At 40.9% G+C, this 22207-nt stretch overlaps 1 protein-coding gene across 5 annotated transcripts in view; it reads left to right on the top strand.

The window, feature by feature from the left end:
- The window catches only part of kcnq5a (potassium voltage-gated channel, KQT-like subfamily, member 5a), a 106431-nt gene that overhangs the window by 62575 nt on the left and 21649 nt on the right, over nucleotides 1-22207 (top strand). For 2 of the 5 annotated variants that reach the window (XM_056395487.1, XM_056395490.1), the window contains exons 2-8: nucleotides 13024-13114; nucleotides 14355-14481; nucleotides 15077-15252; nucleotides 15931-16056; nucleotides 17548-17658; nucleotides 17823-17918; nucleotides 21638-21732. In XM_056395487.1, the coding sequence (XP_056251462.1) occupies nucleotides 13024-13114; nucleotides 14355-14481; nucleotides 15077-15252; nucleotides 15931-16056; nucleotides 17548-17658; nucleotides 17823-17918; nucleotides 21638-21732 (822 nt within the window). Of the gene's footprint in view, nucleotides 1-13023; nucleotides 13115-14354; nucleotides 14482-15076; nucleotides 15253-15930; nucleotides 16057-17547; nucleotides 17659-17822; nucleotides 17919-21278; nucleotides 21372-21637; nucleotides 21733-22207 lie in introns of all 5 variants that reach the window. The other 3 variants (XM_056395488.1, XM_056395492.1, XM_056395489.1) reach the window with 2 other exon arrangements.

Here is a 22207-nt window from a genome sequence, read left to right as displayed (position 1 = left end):
ATGTTCCCAGTGGTTCTTTTGTTTTCTATTTTAATCCAATTTTTCTTTTCTATTCTATCCTATTGCAGGAATTATAATCACATTGACGTAACGTATTCAGCACTTACACACAGTTACAAAGTGGTTGTACACTCACTAAAATTATCAACATGAAAATGTTGTAAAGATAAAGAATGTGTAGGATTTTGATATTTGTCTTTTTCTTTTTATGTCTTAACGACTGAAATTATTTCCCACCTGAAGCTTTAATTAGTCTGAGTTACATTCGACAGGAAATAAAGTCTTTTCATGCGACTTCATGTGTGACTGCAGCTACACTCCCTGTGTTGTTACAGTGAGTGTCCAGCTAAGTGGTGAAACACGGCTGTATTTGACCTCTTACTGCTAACAGCAACGATCCTGTCCAGAGCAGAGTCGTGTCGTCAGCACAACCTTGCCAGCCTGTATTTCACTGCTCAGCCAATAACAACATAGATATATGGAGTCCGAAGAGAAGCCAGTGTTGCACAGTCGGGAAGCGCGGCGCTATATTTTCATTCAGTTACACATCATTCCTCATCTGTCTGCCACTAATGGTCAGTAAAGCAGTGTTTGCTCATGAGTTCAGTGTCGACTCATTTCTGCCAGTAAGACACAAGAGATTGTGAAATTTTAGTCAAAGCAATATTAATGTCTTTTAATATTCTTCCAGGTTAGGCTTCTATTTTCTATGAGCCGATATCGAAGAGGTCTTTACGTATGAGATTAGTTTTCTAAAGCATATTGTTAGTTTCAGTTTAGGCCCAGGAACAAATGTTTTATTATAATAATAAGTTAGAAAAACATACACAGTGTTTAGATGCTTCTGCTACAAAGAGAGAAGAACTCATATTTGCAGTCAAACGGTCCTCCACCGTTTTCATTTTGGCTTTTGAGTCTTTGTAATAAGAGATGGAAAAAATGTATTTTCTTCCAAACAGAAAATTTCCTTTTACAAAAACAATCATTTTGAATTTGATGATATAATATTATTGGTTAATGTAAAGAAGGAAATCAATCATACAGAGCATTTGTTCTCATATTCGATTTATACATTTTCACTCAGATTGACTGGCCGGATTAATTCTTCCTCTCAGGTACTACAGCTATTAGTTCCTCTATTAGTTTGGCTCTGTTTTCATAAATTGCATGCACATTTCATGCGGGGTTGGCACATTAAAAAGTGTATATTTACACCTCAAGCATTGTACCAAATATAACTATAAGGCACTGAATTGTGCTTACCAGCCCGCTGCTTGTTTTTCATCTGAATTGCATCAGATAATGTCTTTGAATGAATCCAGGGCGCAGGCTTCAGTGCAGGATGCTGGATTTCCTCCACCATAGGAAAGTGTCAGATTTAATTTTGCATGTCTTTAACCCAAATGTGGAAAGATTAGAAGATTAGAAAGACTTTGTCATCGTAATCTCTGCATAAAACAAAATATTTTGAAGTATTTTCCAAAGTGGTCAGAGAGATATTGTGTCACACATGACGTCAAACTGTGTGTTCACTTTCCTCCCAAAGGGGGAAAGGGTAATTGCGAAGTGTGTATGTTTTCTGTGTCTCTCTCAAACACGCACAGCTCTCTTGGTGTGTTTGCTTCTGATTTGAAAAAAAAGAGAGAGAAAGAGAGGAGAAACAATAACAGGAGGTAAAGCTGATTTCTTATTTTGCCTGCAGGCAGACTGTGTCCCATTTCCACCAGACTGGAAATGGGGAAAATCTCTTTCTTCCTCTCTGTCTCTTCCTCTTTTTTTTCTTTTTTTTTTTTGGTCTGATTTTCATTCCTTTCTTAGCTCTTCTTCCTTTTTCATCCTCTCCTTCCATACTTGTCTTCTCTTCGCGGTGTTTTGAATCATCATACCTTTGCCTCCACAATAACTCATCACTCAAAGTCACATGTTGTGATTATCGTTCTGCATTTGCATGAAAAATATGCACCAAAAAATTGTAATTTATTGTGTCAACGTTCACGGTTGTTTGATTATTACTACAAACTGTCACTAACACCTTTTCATAAAATCAAAAACAGCACACACAGGATAAAGTCAAGACAGAAATCATGTACCTAGTGTTTCAGTGGTTAATCCTCCCGAGAGTTTCTAATTAAAACCAAATGAAATGAAAAATCCATTGATGCCTTTTAACTGGGTAAAATGTTTTGGAGCACATGATGTGTTTTGTATCAGCAGCAGCAGCAGCAGGAAATTGGGAATGAATTGTTCTCAAACTTCATTAGTGGGAAATTAGAGGGTAAAGACGTCACTGTACATCTCACGCTTATTGACTAACAAGTGAAGTCTGATGCAAAAACACCACAGTAATGAGAGGTGAGCTCCGAAGATGGAGAATAATCCATCGCCCGTCCGCCTTCTGATTCAGGTATGTGACTCTTATCAAACTCCAAAGAGGCGTTTTATTTGTGTGCGTGACGACTGCCCTCTGACCTTCATACATCCACATCCTGGACATCAGAGGAAAGCAAACAGCAATAAGAGACAAAATCAAAGAAGATTTAACCCTTTAAAAACTGTTGCTTTTTCTCCTGTGCTTCAAAATTTGCAGCTTAAACAGTCAGAGGGCAGGAGGCAGCGGCACAGATGGAGCTGTGTGGGCCGATACATGCGTTGACGCACTTGATAGCTGCTTGGGCTGAGCTCATTTATGCACACAAGCACACACACGCATACACGCACTCTCAACACTCAAAATGCAATAAGCAGCACGTATATATAGTAAAGACTCACACACTTACACTGCCATAAGCTGCGCTGAGTCAGCCTCTCTCCAGTGAAGTTGCCCTGTCTCTGTGCTAAGGGAACCAGTCAGCCATCTGTTTGCCTAATGAGCTGACTCTACTCCACCAAAGCAATTCAACAGCACAGCTTGACCCCTCCAACTCCCTCATCCACAGTTCCACAGTATGTTTTAGCCTCTCATCTTCTCCTGCTCTGTTCAGCACTCACTGCTTTTGCACAGTGCCTTTTTTTTTTGTTTTATTGTTTGATGTTTGTTTTGTTTTCTCATTATGTGGAGAAAGTTTTTCATGTCAAGTTGTCCAATTACCGCGCGAGACTTTCTGTATTCGTCGTATGATGAACACTACGCACATCTCCACCTGATTGCTTTTGAAATTATTGAAAGGGGCGCAACGTCTAGAAATGTGAATGAAGACAAAATAGAAGATAAAAGAGCCTCAATTTAGCACCAAAATTAAGGGAGTACATAATGAAGTTGCATTTTTTTGGTTAATATATGAGCCAATTAAAATTTAAACCTTGGTGTACCCTGGAGACCTAGGAGTTTAAACTGCCGAGCATCATCCCCTGTTTGAATCTGGCTGCAGGGGGTCCCATCTCACTCCCCTCATTTCCTGCCATCAGCGCTCTAATAAAAGCATAGAGTGCTCCAGAAACTACTTTAAAACCACACAGACTCTGGCTGTATATCATGACTTGTCCCTGTAACCACAATAAAAACGCCTCTCTACCCTAATCACGTCTGTTACAAGGATACTCCACTGATTAAGGATTTCACTCCATATTCACAGTCTTATTCAATTAAATATCGCTAAAAGTGACACATCTTTAAAATGTCGAATCTTCAAGATCTTAAAAAAACCCGCCAACAACATATATATATATATATATATATATATATATATCCTACACTTGCACAGCTTGCACTGACTCATGAGGCTCAATGGCAAAAATCTAACATGCACTCAATTAAACTAAACAGACATTTTATTTGCTGATCTGATCTGAAGAGGCTACACACAATATGAGCTGAGCAGAGGGCACCCGCATTTGAATATTAAACAGTTTTTATTTTCAGGTATGCAAATTACAGTGAAACTCGCTCCTTTAAAAAGAAATGGAGTATACATGCTGTACAAATTAGCTTCACAAAATCCCCCAGTGTGCCAAAATACGACAAACCATATTTTGGGCTTGAGCTCAGTTGAGCTGAACAGGCATTGTATTCATTCAGTCAGAGCTGTCTTTGGTTTGTACCAGCCAGGTCTGAGAAATGAGCCTTCATGCACAGGCTGCTAGCTCATAGTTAAGTGGCATTAATCAAGTCTGCCCACTAAGCCCAGTGGATTTCCTAAGACCCAAAAGGTGTAAAGTCCTCTGTCATAATGTGCATAATAATGCTAGCTAAGTGGAAAATGTCAGTGTTTAGACCACAGCAAGAAGAAGGAGGAGGAGGAAAGTGTATCTGCTCTTTGTAAACAGCCAGCACAGAGTTTATTGTAAAACAGATAACTTCAGGTCTTTAATTGTGCTGCGACTGGAGAGTTGTGCTTCTAATTCCCTTGGCTCGGAGGTTTGATTTGGATAAGACTGTGTTTATGTGTGCTCTGATTTCTCAGAAATGAAATGATAAAAAAGTGATTGATATGAAGTTAAAGGAAAAAGAGACACAGAAGCCGAGCCGCCTCCTCCTTGTCCTTGCAGTACAATGACTGTCGCCTTTTGCGATTCTTGAATCTGATGGTTTTTGCTCGGTTTCGTCGACAATAACCGTTCAATGAAAAATAAACAATTTAAAATGCAGTTCTGTCTGTTGCAAGCTATCATTCACCATCTCTCTCACTCATCCTGTCTGTCTCTCTGACATCTGCTGCACAGCACTCTGAACAGGAGTCTTGGAGTGGTATTAGCGCTGAGATGGGTGCTGATAGGAATCTGATGTATGGTGTGTGGGTGTGTGTGTGTGCGTGCCTGTAAGATGGTGTTTTTATGAACCCTGTTAGCTGTTGGCTTTCTTCAACAGTATGTCAGTCTGTGTCTAGTTAGCGAGTACAAACACACACACATACACACACACACACACACACAAACTAAAAGCTTTCCGTCACCCATCCTCGGTGCGTCCCACATCATGGAAAGTTGGCTGGTGTCCGGCTCTTTCTTTCTGTCTGTACCCCTCTCCCAAACTTTACTATCTGTCTCTCTCTGTGTCTCTTCACATGGCTTCTAGATGTGGGATAAAAAAAACCGACGGCTGCTTCTCCTGAAGCTGGTATACTCAGTCACACTCAGATGTGCCTTCAGCTCCTCATGTTGTGGGTTTGAGTCCCTCTCTGCTGAGTACGCTTTTCACCTTGTGATACATTCTCATTCTGCTGCTATTTTGGTTTAACCAAATTAAAATCTATACAGAAAACAACAAGCGAGAGCATCAGTATCACACCCCTCCCTCCCTCTCAAAGCCATCCACCCATCCATCCTTTCAGTGACCCATGAAACTCCTTTAGCCCCTCCCCCAACCTGTACCACCCCCAGGTCATCCACAATGTGGATTTTATATAGTAATAAAAAAGATTTTTGCATCGTGCGTGTTAGCTGCGCAGCGTTTCATGCTAACAACATCTATGAAATCAAGAATCAATATATTGGCATATATTGAATATACATAGTATCTTTATTTATAGTATTTATATATATATATTTTTACCTGTAATTGCCTAAACGTCAGGACACAACATACAACGTTTGTCAAAACAGCTGCTCCTATTGTTTTCTATGTAAACTCACATTTTGATGCATCAGGATAAGCTACTGTCCTTTTTTCCGAGTGTTGATATGTAATGTAATTTTCCTGTTGACGTTTCTTATATTTGCAGAGCTACACCTGAATATGTGAGTCTTAAATTGACGAACTCACTGAGAGGAACTCAAGCAGTTCACTGGTCTCAAGGTAAAAACTTGCATATCGTCACGTTAAGATCAACAGGTCGAGGTCAGCCTTGGTTGAAGCGTTCCCATTAGCACAGATGCACCTTTCTGAAGCTTCCTCAGCCGATCCAGCTCCCTGAACTTTCCCAGGTTGAAATCGAGAATGCCTATTACGATAGTTTCAACTTTGCTTTTGATGGAGAAGTGTGCAAAGAAAAAACTGGCCTGTGCAGTGCTGTGTCCTTGGCCCGGCTCTGTTTGGTCAAGTAGTTGCTTAGAAATAAAACCGTATGTTTTATCGCTGCCATCATCAGGTAAGATACTGCACTCGACTGGATAAACACAAGGATTAACTAATAGACTGTTGGCAAGGAGTCGTCCTGGCTTCATCCCTCCTTTTCACTCCTTCCCTCTCTCCCGTCCCTTCTCTCTCATCCTTCCTTTTTCTCCTCCCTCCCTCTCTTCTCTTCCCACTCTTCTATCTACCAGTGTGAGCTTTCATGCAGCCCTCCTTCTTGCATCATATGAGTTTGAAAATTAAGATGTGGCAGAAGAGGTAGCACGCACACCATCACCATGTAATAGTAGATATTGATCAGAATAAAAACGTGATCAGAACAATGACAGCTGAGTCCGTGAGGGAGAGAGAGAGTGACTGAGACTGAAGCGAAGAAGAGACTGACTGTGCTCAGTCTGCGATCTCAGCTTGTCATCTCTGTCTTACGCTCTCTCTCTCTGTCTTTATCTCTCTTGTTTTATTTCTGATGAACTGATCTAACAGGCCTTTCCTAGAAGGAGAAATGTTATTAATAGCTGAGCTCAATCTTTATCTTCCCATCGCGGCTGCTTTCATCCAGGAGAACCTGCTGAACTCTTACAGCGTTCAGTCATTTGGATTCACAAGATTCAGCATTTTCTGCGGAGTCCCGCGCTGTTCTTCTTCTTTGTGCGTTACCCTCCGATCTTCTGTTGTATCTTCAGTTGTTTCTTCTCGTTGTGTTACCTTGACATTAGGAGACATTTACTCATGCACTTATCCAAAGGGACTGGCCTCTCTGGATCTCTTAGTTTCTCTTTTACTCTTTCAATCTTGCGCTGTCTGTTTCCGTTCCCTCCCTCCGTCTTGATTGAAAGGGTATGCATGGTTGGCACAGAAAGAAAGAAGGAAATAGATAATGATACCAGACCGTATTGTGTGGAAAAACCTGACCTCTCACGTACCCAATCCGTCACACACACACACACACACTCACACACACACACACGTTTTCTCTCCTTCCCATCCTCAGATGCTTATTTTATATAAACAGTGTTCCTCCCTTTTTTTAATCATAAACATACTTCATATTTCATACTTACATGTGCATGCTACATGTTTTCACAATAGACAGACAAATACAGTTTAAGACCTTCATGATACAAAAGAGAAGATTTACAGTCACACACACACACACGCACACGCACAGACCGACTCACACATTCTGTTGCAGATATGTCTTCTGATTTATTATCCACATGAAGAAGCAAAGTCGAATATTCATTTCTCTGGAGTTGTGTGTACAGTCAGGTGTGTGGACGGCTGCATATGTGTGTGTGTATTTAAAGACACATAACTATGTTGTTGCATTTGTTTATTCAAGTGATCTTTTCCACAAATTTCTGCAAAATTTGAATGAAAAATTGAACTGAACCATAAAGACACACATAGAACTTCTTGAGTACATACAGTACAAGATAAAAAACTATTGACGTCGCAGTTATAAAACCTGATTTGACCATAGGTTTTGACCTAGTCTTGTTTAATACAAATAGTGTTAAGACTCCCAGTGACTTCGTGATGTCCAGCCCAGCACCTAACTCTACATAAAACCACAAGATTTACACACTTCCACCCCACTACCACCCTTTTTTTTCATTGATCTCCAACAAAATGAATTAGTGTGATTCCCAAAATGTTGAACTGTTCCTTTAAACTCGCCTACTTTTAAGTATGATATACCCTAATCGCAAACCCAGACATTCAGCTGACACGTGTGGACACCATTAATAGTAGGATTTTGCAACTTCACAGTGACAGTATGTGACAAAGACGTCAGTTTAGATGAACTGTCACACGTTTCTGTCATGAAAAAGTTGGTGGATAAAACAGATACAGCAGATGACGCAGATAGTTTGTTTGCCATGAAACGACTGTTTGTTATTCGTTGTACGTGTCGCCTCTTGTTTGCATTTGAAGACATGATGCTGATAATGAAACGGCCTTTTGAGTCCAGACTGCAAATCTCCGGGGACCTGATTATACACACACACACACACACACACCACACACACACACACACACACACACACACACACACACACTTCTTCTCCTCTCCTCCTTGTACAGGAGTAGTGCAGGTTTTTGGCTGTATATGGTTTTGTCTGCATGTCCTCAGGTCATTCATCAGCATTAAGTCAGAGGCAGTTTGTGTCTGCCATATGCACCAAAGCGGGTAGTCTTTCTTTCACACCTGCAACTTGTCCAGTGTTCATTGAGGACGCCAAGCAGCGGCGTCACCAGATGTTGGTCTGACAGCGTGACGTCAGTGAAGGGCAACACTTAGATGAAACATTTAATTAAAGGAGTTAGCTGGCACTTAGAGTGGAGTGCAAATGTTCTGAATGGAGTGAACCCACATCCTCACCGCCTCTTGATAGATCACATACTGTATATCATATACATCACATTTCTGCTGATTATTTTCCAAAACTTATAAGTTCTGAGACAGACTTTAAGACTTATGGTGCCAATTTAAGACAATTTTTGTTATCAAGCAATCTGCTGATTATTTTCTCAATTGACTGATTATTTCTTTCGTCTATAAAATATCAGATCAGGTGGAAGCAGCTAGCCTCGAACCTTCAGCACATCTACCAGCACCTCTGAATCGTACCAACTAACAGGTTCTATGTTGTTTGTAAAAATGACAGTTTGAAGTTGCAGAGGAACTTAGGCGGAGTGTAGCCACTTCTTGATGAACATCAGTCTATTAGACCCTCAGATACGCAGCATATCTACCTCCTGTTAACAACAAGACTAGAGATAAATGACAAATTGTTTGAGTAATAGATTTTTTGAACTTTGGAATGAAGTAGACTAAGCTGAGCTCATCACTTCCTGTCTGTACTTGATGCACTGATATCAGCAATACTGTAAGTAGAGAAGGTTTCTTTTTGGTAATTAGCTTTCATCTCTGCTCTGTACGTCGCTCTTCATAATGTCCTGTGACTTGTCGTTACCAGTTATAGTTTAAAAGCCAAAACCAAACAGTATCTACTTAGTAAAGTAGCAGTAATCCTGTCAAGGTTTTCTCAATTGTCCAATAGCAATCTGAAAAATATATTCATCGGACAGCTTTGCCTCAGATCCATACACCGAACACACACCTGTTGATATCGATTATTCATCTCTGTGAGTGACCGATCAAGTGGTTAATTGACCGATCGATGAAAGAGCGTTATTGATCGCGTGTCATGGTGCTCCCATCATTCGATAGAAGCTTCTTATTTATCATGTAGCCTACGTCTACAACAGTTTCGCCATCAATTGATAAACAGGATGAGATGGCAACTCAGATGGAAAACACAGTGTGCTTGAGTGCATGAAGTGATAATATGTTGAAAGCATCTAACAATGATTTAATAATGAGTACAAATATACCGACATGTTCACTTCTTTCTCATTAATCACGATCGTGCAGTGGCTCCCAGGTGTCACACTTTCCCATCTGAAGGCCGACATTGCATTTCCAATTCCTGTCCATGAATTGTTCAAGGACCGTCTCATGCCCTCTGGCAGATGAACTTTGTAGATGGCTCCCTCAGGAGAGGGAGAAGTGCTACTATGGTACAATCAGATTTTGTTCATGATGTAGCTTGAATGAAAATTTCTGAAGCTATTCAATTTCTTCTGATGGGCTGACGTCTGCGGAGGCTGTGATCAAGGTCTCTGCTCTGTTGTTGCCATCCAGGCGTACAGTGTTCAGTTTGTTTTGCCGTCTTTTATTTATTACCCCAAGGTCTGGTTCTGCAGTGTGAACAGACAGCACACAAACAGGAACATGATGATTTTTATGCCTCTGTGCCGAGAGCAAAGGAGCTGTGGCCAGAGGCTTTATGTTGCTGGGTTGTCCGTCCGTCCGTCCGTCCGTTCTCATCTCAGGAACACCGTGAGGGAATTTTCTTCAGGTTTGGCACAAATGTTCACTTGGACTCAAAGACGAACTGATTCGATTTTGATAGTCAACGATCAATGTAACCCTGACCTCATGTCCTTCCCATCCTTCTGAATGCAATATATATATATCAACAAACACCTGGAGGGAATTTCTTTACATCTGGCACAAACGTCCACTTGGACTGTGAACTGATTACAATTTGAAAAGTCAAGGTACTTGTGACCTCACAAAACACATTTTTGGCCATAACTCAAAAATTCATACAGTAGTTATGACAATGGAAACAGGATAAAATGATTGAGTGATGACATTTTATATCAAAAGAGAGTCAAAGGTCAGCTTCACTGTAACATCATCATGTTCTGCAAATACATTTAATAGCTTTTATTTAATTCTTTCAAACTCAACGTACATTGTTGGTTGGTGTTTGTTGGTGGATTCTGGTTCTAGTTGAATTGAAGCTTAGACCATGAAGAAAAACCTTTTGCATATGTGATTTATTCACGTTTAATTTCACAACTGTGCGTACACTCACAAAGCCTGAGTGATTTCATTCGTAGAGTGACATTTAACTGAACTTTTTATTTTACGATACTGTCTGCTATTTGTAGGCTGAAATGAAAAGTCAGGAATTTACTTTTATGAACCAATTCTTAATGTCAAGACCTGTACTATTTAATCAGACTTTCCGATGGCGCCTACAAAGTTGTGTTATTTTGTTCAGTTTCTCAAAATGCCAATGTCAACTTGTTTTTTTCAACAAAAATAATTCCAGCTTGTCTCTTATGTTTTTAAAGACAGCACTACATGGACGACACTTTGGAACATGTAATTTATCCACTCAGATGACACTGTATCAAATTTACCTGCACAGATATGCAGTGTTTTTTTCTGTTTTTTTTGCTATTGTAATGCCACCGTAAAACACCTGCAAACCCAGGTCGTAACCACACACTCTACAGTTACACACAGACACAAGTCAGCAATCATTACATTGCTTAAAGATGGGGATAACAACATACACTTTCAGACAGGAGGGAGGTGTCTGAAGCTACGTGTAGTTCTGCTGGAGTATACCGGCGTATGAGCAGATGAAAAACACTGGAGCCTGATTTGAAACCAGTCTATAAGTTTTATGGCTCATGGCTTCAACTGCAAGTACATTGTTCTGTTTTTTTCTGTGTACGTCTCATCAACAAAATTGGAACGGCGGTAATTAAGTCTGAAAGCAGACAAACAAGGTTAGAGAGAGAGGGAGGACAACAAAGCGGAGACAAACAAACCTGTAAATAAAAATGTATAAAATATAATAAAAATTCAATATTTATCTTAAAAAAAAAAAAAAAAAAATCAGCTGTGGACAAACCAATCTCAACTCAAGATCCACTTACTCACTTTTGTGCACATTGAAAAGTTATCGTAATGGGGAATTTTACACCAGTTAACTGTCAAGAGGATCAGTGGCTGCACACACACACACACACACACACACACACACACACACACACAGACAGACTTTGCTACCACAACTGGATGCTGTTTGTCAATTTGCTCTCCACGCTGTCTGTCTGTCTGTATGACAGTAAAGAGCTATTAGTGAAGGAGCCGGGATCAGATGCAGATGTGGGCTGAATGTCGGGAACTATCAGTCCTCCTCTGCTGTAGCTCAGCCGCAGGTGCACCACACTGTTCGTGCACGCATGCACATACACCTCCCTGCTCATATTCCTCACGGATCCCATGGAAAATAAATGGTGGCATCAATCATACAGGAGAGCAAGGAGAGAGAAGAAGACAAAGTGATGGTGAGGGAGTCGAGGCACAGAGAAAGGTAAATTAAAGCAGAGTCAGAGACGTGGAAGATGGAGACGGGGAAAAAACAAAGAGCATAAAAGATTAAAGAGAAAGTCAGACAGAGGAGGATCTGGGAAGGAGGGGAACAAGGCTGGAACACATTCTGTACATAGCAAACAAACACTGATCTGCAAAGACCATAAATATCAGAAAGGCAGATGGCAGCTTTAAAAAAGAAAACAGTTCAGAGATACTCTGAAGAACAGCAGGCTGGGGCTTCTAGCAAGTGCATATGTTGCCTGGAAGCTGCCTTATGAATCTTAATTTGTATTTGCTCATTAACCAACTTACCATATGACTTACAAGGCACTGAGTGGTTTCCTTGCGGGCAGCAGAGGAGGGGTATTTTGGGTCAGTCAGGCATTAAGGAGGGCTCTGATTGGCCTTGCCCAAGACTAGAAGACTGACGCAATCTGTGTAATTTATTTTGTAATTAGAAATAATGTTTTATGGAGATTTATTCTCCGAGTGCATCACTGTAATCATCAAAACCTCTGCTTCGATAATGAGAGGAGTTTCAGTATTACTGTCATTTCTAGAAGCATCACACCCTGAAAATGCTTCTTTTTATTTATTGCTGATGAATTATTATTATATTTTTCTTAATTTGAGAAGAAGACCCTTTAAGACTTGTTTGCGTGAATGACGACAGCCACCGCAGCAGATGCCAGAAAAGATGTCACTTATTAAGTCAAACTTCCTCACAGGCAGTGGAAGCTCAGGTGGTGTAGTGGTCACTTGATGTTTGTACGGTTGGCGCTCCTTGAGAGAGAGAGAGAGAGAGAGACACCGAACCTGAAGTTGGAGGCAAAACTTCTCATTTGCTTTGGACAAAATCATCATAGCCTTCAGCGCCGAGTCACCACGGTAACAGTAAGATAATAAAGCTTGTAGAAGCTTTTATCAACGCTTGGTCTGATCCTAATGATGCCTGTAACAGTTTGATTCCTGCTTAATGTCGCCCTGCAGAGGAGAAATAGTCACATCATTCTGTAGATGCTGGGTCACGCTCTGATATTCTGTGTGTGTGTGTGTGTGTGTGTGTGTGTGTGTGTGTGTGTGTGTGTGTCGCTGTGATGTGTGCATGACCAGAGCTAATGAGCCAAAACCTGTTATTTAGTGATTAAATATTGTTTATTACGCAAAGCTGATTTGTGCGTGCGTGTGTGTGTGTGTGTGTGTGTGTGTGTGTGTGTGTGTGTGTGTGTGTGTGTGTGTGTGTGCCTGCATTTTGTCTCCACAGGTTTATCCTGGTGTTTGGATGTTTGGTCCTCTCTGTGTTTTCCACCATCCCTGCTCACCAGGAATTCTCCTCACACTGTCTGCTCATTCTGGTAGGACATATACACACACACATACACGCACACACACACGTACATACACACACGTTCACAGTAAGTAAGTAGGAAAGTTAGTGTGTTCAATCAAGATGGGCCTCCCAGGGAGAGCTTACTGAGTTCATATTATTCTGCACTGATGAATTATGAAAGTGTCACATGGTTAAATAGATAGTAGGCTATTGAACGTGTGTGTGTGTGTGTGTGTGTGTGTGTGTGTGTGTTGCTGAGTGATACTCATGTCTGCATTAGAAGTGCTGATTATGCATCAGCAGCACAATAATGAACTGTAATGATTGGTTCCTTGCTGCATGAGATCAAAATCACGCTGTTATAAATCAATTTAAGTTAACAGGCGGCATCTCAGATGTGAACAAACGATCATCAGTCAGAGCAGGTAGGCAAAAAAAAACAAAAACAAAACAATGCAGCACAAATAAACTGGAAGTGTTGGTGGAACAAACAGTGACATGTCTCGCTCAAGTACATGTGCTTCTTGAAGATTGATACCACTTTCATATCTGTCTATTAAACATGAAGTGACAGCCAGCGCGCCGTTAGCTTAGTTTAGCTTAGCATCAAGACTGAAAGCGCAGTGTAACAGCTACCCTGACTCTGTCCACAGGTAAACGCACTCAGCCTACCAGCAAGTTCACTAATGAAGCTGTGATGTTTTGTTAGTTTGATCACAGGAGTTCTTTTTGTACGGATTAAACAAACAGGATAAAACTTAAATATATAAATACTGTGTCTTCATAGTTAGACTAATAGTACTATTTAGGAAATAATATTATGCAATAAGCCTCTAGACTTAAACTGTCATAGCAGGAAAAGCACAAGTGTAACTAATAACAGTAACGATGGCTCCGTTCCACTGAAGTGTCGCAGTAAGTCAAGCTGGTGAGCCAGCATGTGTAATAAGGGGGGGGGGGGGACTGGCACGCCTTAATGGAATACAGTTATTATTAATGTTGTTAATTATTCCTGTGCCTTTCCTGCCAGGGCTCAACTAAATATGACTTAAAAACACACTCAAAAAGATGTTCTCAAGTACGATACATGTAGATAGTTTTGAGTGGTGAAGCCGCAGTAAGGGCAACAAGCTGAACTCAGTCCTTGACCCTTTGCTACGACTGTCTTTATTGTCTGTGCCTGTGCATTTCTGTCATTTTAAGGTTTAGAGTATGTGGGTTTTTTTTTCCGTGTGTGTGTGTGTGTGTGTGTGTGTGTCTTGCAGGAGTTTGTGATGATTGTAGTGTTTGGTCTGGAGTACATCATCAGGATATGGAGTGCTGGCTGCTGCTGCAGATACCGAGGCTGGCAGGGACGCCTCCGGTTCGCCAGGAAACCATTCTGTGTCATAGGTAGGTGTGTGTTTGTCTTTGTGTGTGTGTGTGTGTGTGTGTGTCACATTGTCAGACATAAAAAAAAAAATTCAAAAATCAAAGGTGTCTCAAAGTCAGATGACAAAAGTCATGTATATATGATTTTTTGTTTAGATTGACAATCAAGAAAACTACAGATTGAATTATGTAGACTGGTATCATCCTGTCTGAGTCAAGGGTTGTAATACATCTCAGAGTGTTTCTAGTATCTTCATCTTCAGGTAATGATGTTATTGGCCAGTATGGATAAATTCTTTTTTCAAACATTTCCTCTTCAGTGTCCAGTTGAAGTAACTGATATTAAAACAGCATTAAAAAGGCATCCATTTAGAGGACAGTGGCTCTGTCCTTCTTGCTGGGAAATACAAGAGAAGAAAACGTGGGGTATTTGAGGGTTGCAGACAGAACGGCAGAGAAAGACTAATAGAGATAGAAACGGAAACTAACAGCTTGTAGTGAATCAATAGTTGGTTTAAAGGTGATGGATGGGCAGAGAATAGGTGAGTCAAACACAGGTCCCGTTACTAATGTTGCGCAACCTGTGACCTTTCATTTTCACTCTTTTACTCCCCAGACATCATTGTACTCATCGCCTCCGTTGCCGTGGTTTCAGCCGGTAGCCAGGGCAACATCTTTGCCACCTCTGCGCTGCGTAGCCTTCGTTTCCTTCAGATCCTGCGCATGGTGCGCATGGACCGCAGGGGAGGCACCTGGAAGCTGCTGGGGTCTGTGGTTTATGCACATAGTAAGGTAGGACATTTTTGAGGTCTGATCGGTGTCTGAACCTTTGAATGTTAATTTTGGGGTCTAGATATTTAAAGTGGAAATCAGCCAGTGCGGTGGTGTGTCTACAGTGAAACTCATAGAGATGCCTGTCCGTGGTACTGCGGTGTCTTTCCCCTTGGATTTTCTGTTTACCTAAATTATCCAGCTGGTGGTTTTTGTCTGTTCAGTCAGGGTAGACTTCATGTGGACTGTTTGCCCGGGAGCAAAGACTCTGTTTACAACAGCGAATTTCATGATTTCATGACTTATTGTTTATCCATACAAACACACAGCAACAGTGTAAACCAGTGTTTCAAATACATGGAAATAAAAGACATAATAATAAAGTTTAAATATATATTACAGCGCTAAGTGCACAAAATATCCGGAATAGTAGCAGAAAAATATTATGTTATGGTGAGTATTTATGTGCACCATAAATGGTACGTTTACTAGAAATGCTGCTAGTTTTAAGTTCCCATTGCCACAGGTACAGGTGAGACTCAGGTTTCTCATGTACGTGCTCTGTCTTAAATTGAATTTTAAGACCAACCAGGCAGGCAACAGAAAGTACTGAACAAAGCTTTATATTTATATATGATGGTTTGATGTGTCTGTGTGTGTGTGTGTGTGTGTGTGTGTGTGTGTGTGTGTGTTCTGTAGGAGCTGGTGACTGCCTGGTATATTGGGTTTCTGGTGCTAATCTTCTCCTCCTTCCTGGTGTATCTGGTGGAGAAAGAATTCAACAAGGAGTTTGCCACCTATGCTGATGCTCTGTGGTGGGGCACGGTGAGCACACACTCATTACACGACGCATAGAACATACTAAGCACACACACACAGTTAAAAGCCATTCAATGGTAGAGATTTTGGACTCTTTTGAAAGTGAGAGTTGATGGCAGAGATTTTAGATTTTGTGTAATTGTATATATGAATGACGCTCTTTGTGGATGAATCTGAAAGATCACATTGTTTTTGTGGCTCCTTAAATACAAATCTCAGGTTTTTATGATTTAAACAACAACATAGTTTTGAAGTTTTACCCTCTGAAAAGAAAGTACAACTGCCCCTTTAATTGTCTGACAACAGTGATATATTTCGATTTACAGTTTCTGTGTGACCTTAATGCAACCTGCAATACAAAACCCAACAGAAATGGGCCTTTGAAGTCACACTTGGCCAGCTGTACTGCACTGTTTCATCCTATATCTAAAACCCATTACACCTGGAAAACGTGGAAATAGACAACACAAACAACGGAAGGCCCAATCAATAAATTCAATTTTCTCCTGCAGCCAGGAGAGACTGGTCTGTTAGGCTTGTGAATTGACACTCAGACACACTGTGTTCCCACGCTCAGTGGCCTTGGAGCATCTTTCTTTCTCTGGTGGACACTAAAAGCTATTATATCATTTTTATCAAAGTTTAGCCTCAAAAAGCTTTAACATGTATGAGTCGACACAAAAATTTGAAAAGGGAACCATCACCAGTGGGAGCTGAGATTTAGAAATACAATCCAGCATCCATATAAATCTGGATTCTACACAGTTTGTTAGATTCTGACAATATTTGTGTTTTGCATTTGTGCATCTTTTATTTAGTGTTTTTACTCAACACTTAAAATGGATATCAACAGTTTTAAGACATCTGTTGAATTGTGTGCCATTGAACAACTGTCCCGTTTTTTCTTTGACTAGTTTAAACTTGGAAAACACTCGAGGTGAACTAACTAATTAGATAAAATGGTGTGGCTAGATTAAATGTCTAAACATGAGACTTAGACACTCTACTCTCTTTTTACCTCGCATCTTTTTCCCTCTGATGATGGAAGTCCAGAAATTTGTGGAGCAAAAGCTTCAGTTTGTCAAATGTAGTAAAAGTCAATGGACAGCTGCAAGAAAAACAACTGGCTTGTGAATGAGACGCTGAAGCTTTGTATAAATTTGAGTTGAGGAGTTGAGACTAAGGACAGTTATTGCTCAAATATACACCGACTTTATGTGTGTGTTTGAGGAAGATTGTCAGCCTGATGCTCGTGTTTCCATCTGCATTAGTAGTAGTTGTGCGATTTCATCCACATGCTCCTGCACTGTGTCTGCTCCCTGTTTACTACACAGTGCTCTATATTTACCGTCAAATAAATGAAGAAGTATTCGAAACCACAATTTACTGTTCACTTTAGAATAAACGGTCAAGTGTCTGTTATATAGGGAGTAGTGGATGAGTGAGGGAGGGACAGACAAGCCCTGGTTACCTGAGTGTCGACCTCTGACCCTTCAGATCACCCTTACAACCATCGGCTATGGTGACAAGACCCCTCAGACGTGGACAGGACGGTTGTTATCAGCCGGTTTTGCTCTGCTGGGGATTTCTTTCTTCGCCCTGCCAGCTGTGAGTCAAACACATACACACACTATAACACCATGACTGATGGCCTTTATTTCCTCACAACTTCGTAAAGCTAATGCTAACAGGAGTCAGGGACCATGTTATATATTTGGTGAATTTTCTGCAAGTGTAAAAGTCAGTATGTGTGTGTGTGTGTTTGCATGAAGGGCATCCTTGGTTCAGGTTTTGCCCTGAAGGTGCAGGAGCAGCATCGACAGAAGCACTTTGAAAAGAGGAGGAACCCAGCTGCCAGCCTCATCCAGGTAGACACATACACACTTCACCTTTCTGATGTTTTTTGCAGCAGCTGAGGACCAGTGTGAATACAGAACATTTTCTCTCTTTTTGTGTGCACATTTTCATGTATGTGTGTCTGAATAAAAGCATGAGTGTGTGTGTCCACTCTTTACCCTTTTGATGAGTGTGTTACTAGTATGCTGAAGTGTGTGCATGTGCGTTTTTACCATCTCTCCTCCTATCAGCGTAAAGGTGTCTCATTAAGGGTTCACTTAATGGGAGTGTGTCCGTGTGTGTGTGTGTGTGTGTGTGTGTGTGTGTGTGTGTGTGTGTGTGTTGCCTATCTGCACTGTCAGGGCGTGTAGCTAATGATGGCTAACAGTGTGTAAGCCACACTGTCGGCTCTCAGGTCCAACAGCAACGCATTCTGCTGGGATTTATGAGCCGTTTCCATGGCAATCATTCCCTGGGCAGACGCTCCTCCAAAGTGTCACTCATTGTAATAGACAAGACCAGCTGCAATACCTTCTAATAAATAATAAATATCTGCTGTGGATTATCTGTGCCTCTGTATGTTTGCATGTATTTGTGAATCTGAGAATGTGTGTGTCTGTTCTGTATACTTTTCTCTACATTATGTCCTAAAGAAAAATCCAATATTTGGCATAGATTCGGTCATCATTTCTATCAAATATGAAAACATAATACTGACTAACTTTATTGTCAGAATATGGGGCTGTAGTATCTGGTGTACCAGCTGTTTGACACGGCTTTATCAAGGACTTTTTGGAGCAATCACTCAGAATTCAAGTCCAAATCTTCACAGTTAACCCAGTTTTCAAAACGACATATTTGGAAGTGGGAATAATCCTGAAAATCTAAATTATTACCCAAAATGTCTGTGGTAAATTATTGCATCTGTGTCCTAATGAAGAGGTTTCCAGACTGAATATGTCACATATATCATAATCCACTCAGTTACTTAATGGAGCTATCAGGCGATTCCTAATAAGTCAACTTGTAAGAAAAAGATATTTAATCATGTAAATATGTCATTGGAACTACACCAGTGGAAAAGCCTTTGCAGGGTGTCATTAATGGAAACCATAAGTTTCATTGTTTGTCTCAACACCCTGTGCATGTTGTTAAACGTGGGGTTTGCTCGCCACAATTTCTCAAATGCTTCGTGTGTCTGACGGCAACTTCTTAGTAATAAGCCTGAAAATCTTTTCGTTACAGCTACTTCTTCACTCGACCTTTACCTAATATATTTATTTAAGTAATGGACATGTTTGCATTGTAGTACAGCGGTTTATTTTAGAGGACTTTAGGGGTGCATTTACTCTTGTTTCACTTCCAAATAAGAGGTTTAGAGGATACGGGTAAAGTGGAGATTTGTTTAAAAACTTGTCTCACCATGTGTTGCTGGATTCCCAGATCTCACGATGACATTGGTGAGATATTATGATACATATTTATGTGAATAATTAATTAAATCTAAATTTGTTTTGTCTGTCCTCCCTGTTATCAATACATATTAGTTTCCTACACTAGACAAAGACCAGTTGGAGCCCAATTGATCTTAAATAACCCACTAAGGGAGCAATTAATCCTGCATGTTTTGATCTTCTTTCTGTTTCATTGGCTTTGTATCAAGCACCTGGTCACTGTCTGTTGTCTGCCAAGCTCATAACATTTTCCTCAACAGGTAAAAGGAAACTTGGAAGCAGTTTGATGTGTTAAATATGTGGATGACATTACTGTTCTATCCGTCACTTCACTCCCCCATCTCACACAGCTCTCCCTGCTGTAAACCACTGTGTGTAATGTGTGTCTCTGTCTGCGTGCAGGGCAGGATATTAACACTGTCTTCAAGCCTCAGCAGCTGGTCAAATCTAAATTTCACTTGCCGCAATAACTATTTTGTCTTCCACCTGTAATTTTAGACCAAGATTGAATCTCCACATGACTTTAAAGTAGACTTTGGAGTAGTGTAACAGAGAGCAGCCAAAATTGACCAGCATTTGGCAGGTGGCTGGTGTTAATTTCCCACCCTGTCTGTGTAGTGTTTATGTAAAGGCTTTCCAGTCATGTCACAAATCTTGTAACCACACCTGGCACCATCACGGAGGTTCAGTTTGCTGCGAGTAAATAATGGCTTAAGATGTAAAGAAAACAACCAGTTAAAATGATTGTGGTGGATGTAAGTCATTTCTGCAGAATTGAATAATCAGATACATCTGTTTCCAAATGAGCGTTACTGCTGAGTTGCACTAACATACATGTGCAAACACAACTCTGTATATACAGACATGCAATAAGCCACCTGGCACCACTACCAAAGCGCCCTCCCCCCCTCAGTGTGTCCATTTTCTTTACTATATCCAGCCATTTACTCATCTTTAGCTTGGGTCAAGGCCTCAAAACACACTTGAGTTTTATCTTACAGAAACTTAAATATTGTTAGCTACGTAACTGGATCATCAATCCATTGTGCAAAACTAACACACGACTAACTGTGCACATCTAAATCTAACCCATACATCACAGCCATTGTTTAAAGGAGCTATTTAAGTTTTGCTATTGCTACGGAGCTAACGTTAGCATTAACTGCTGTTACTTACCAGTCGAGAAGAAACTTTGTAAGTTCAGCATCAAACTTCATTGGAAACCAATGCTTTTGTTTCGCTTCTATTTCTATCACTTCTTTTCTTTCGCTGAAGTTAGCATGCTAACCAGCTAGCCCCGGCCTGGTTGGCCCTGCTCATCACTTTCCGATACTGAGTCACTGTAGCCTCCAATCTGTCCTGATCTTACACACAACAATGGCTGAAGCTTTCAGCAAGACCGGTAAGTAAACAGCTGTTAATGCTAACATTGGCTATATAGCAAAACTTGCAAATAGCTCCTTTAACTCAGAAATAGTTATTGAAAATTTGACTGGTTTTGGCTGGATTTAAAATGTTGCCTTAAATGGATGTACATTTTAATAGTCACTTTACAAAGAAGGCTTGCTCACAATTACGATTATGATTATTCATTTCTGATCTCCCACCACTATGGTTTAGTGTTCGGTTGGGTTTGGGCACAAACGCTGCTTGATTAATGCTGGGAAAGACAGTGGTTTCTCATGTCCAATCAATGCACTTGATTAGTTCCCATTCACAATCCACTCTTCATGGTCATTTTGAGGACCTCCAATATGGCTGCCAGCTGGTTACATCGCCTCATTTATGTTACATGTTCTCATAAATCTCAGTCCCTTTTTCCTCACCATGTTTGTGCCATTGCCCTTCTGTGCCATGTATGTGTGTTTGTGTGTGTGTTTGTGAACATCTGAATGTGTGCGCGCGTCCTGTCCATCTCTGCTCCCTCCCCCCACCCAGGCGGCTTGGCGTCTGTACTCCACCGACGGTTCTCGTCCCTACCTCAGGGCCACCTGGCACCACTACCAAAGCGCCCTCCCCCCCCTCAGGCATGTATCCCCACCACCACCACCACCACCACCTCCACGAGCACCACCGTCACCGCCCCAACTCCCCTCCAACAAGCCCCAATCACAATGCATCAACACTACCCAAAAAACTAATCTGCTTCTTTTTTTTTTTTTTTCCTCCTCACTTTCCTTCTCTCACTTCCTACTCAACTTATACGTTCCTCCCTCACCCTTTTTTTCTCCCACACTTTACCCCATTAATTGTTTCATTTATCATTATTTCATTTATCCTGTTGACTCTGCACGTAGTGTGTCTGGCGTAGTTATGCTGCTGATGAGAACTCGGTTTCCATTGCTACCTGGAAGCCTCATTTGAAGGCGTTGCATACCTGCAGCCCCGCCAAGTAGGTAACAACTTACAAACTTACAAACATGGCTGCTGCTGCTCAGCCCTTCTCCTCGTCTCTCCTCTTCACCTGGTGTCTGCTCGACTTCATCTGCGTAGCTTCAGCTCCTCTTCCATTTTTTCATGTTGTAACTCAATGTTATGCAGCATTGTAACCTTTATTAACCTTCTTCTCCTAATCAGGGACGTTTTCCTAAGCATGCATGGTCTTTAACACCCGTTTCACATTCAGGCAGATATTCACACCTTAGAGCTTCCGCAATTCCACATCAGCAGTTGGTGGTTAAATGACTTGCCCTAAGGCACACGAGAAGTTGCAGAGGTGTTGTTGATTTCACTGACAATCCTGTAAATGGTCATTCATTTGGAAAATTGTGTAAGTTTTATAAATGTTTGCTGTGGAAAACAGTCACATGCCAGTATGGTGAGGTTTACAAACAGAGTGTGCCGGCAGAGGCCAATTCAACGTTAAC

This window comes from Seriola aureovittata, chromosome 14, assembly GCF_021018895.1.
Source record: "Seriola aureovittata isolate HTS-2021-v1 ecotype China chromosome 14, ASM2101889v1, whole genome shotgun sequence".
Classification (NCBI taxonomy): domain Eukaryota; kingdom Metazoa; phylum Chordata; class Actinopteri; order Carangiformes; family Carangidae; genus Seriola; species Seriola aureovittata.
Note: the sequence above shows the minus strand (reverse complement) of the source record. Positions and strands in the feature narration are given on the sequence as shown.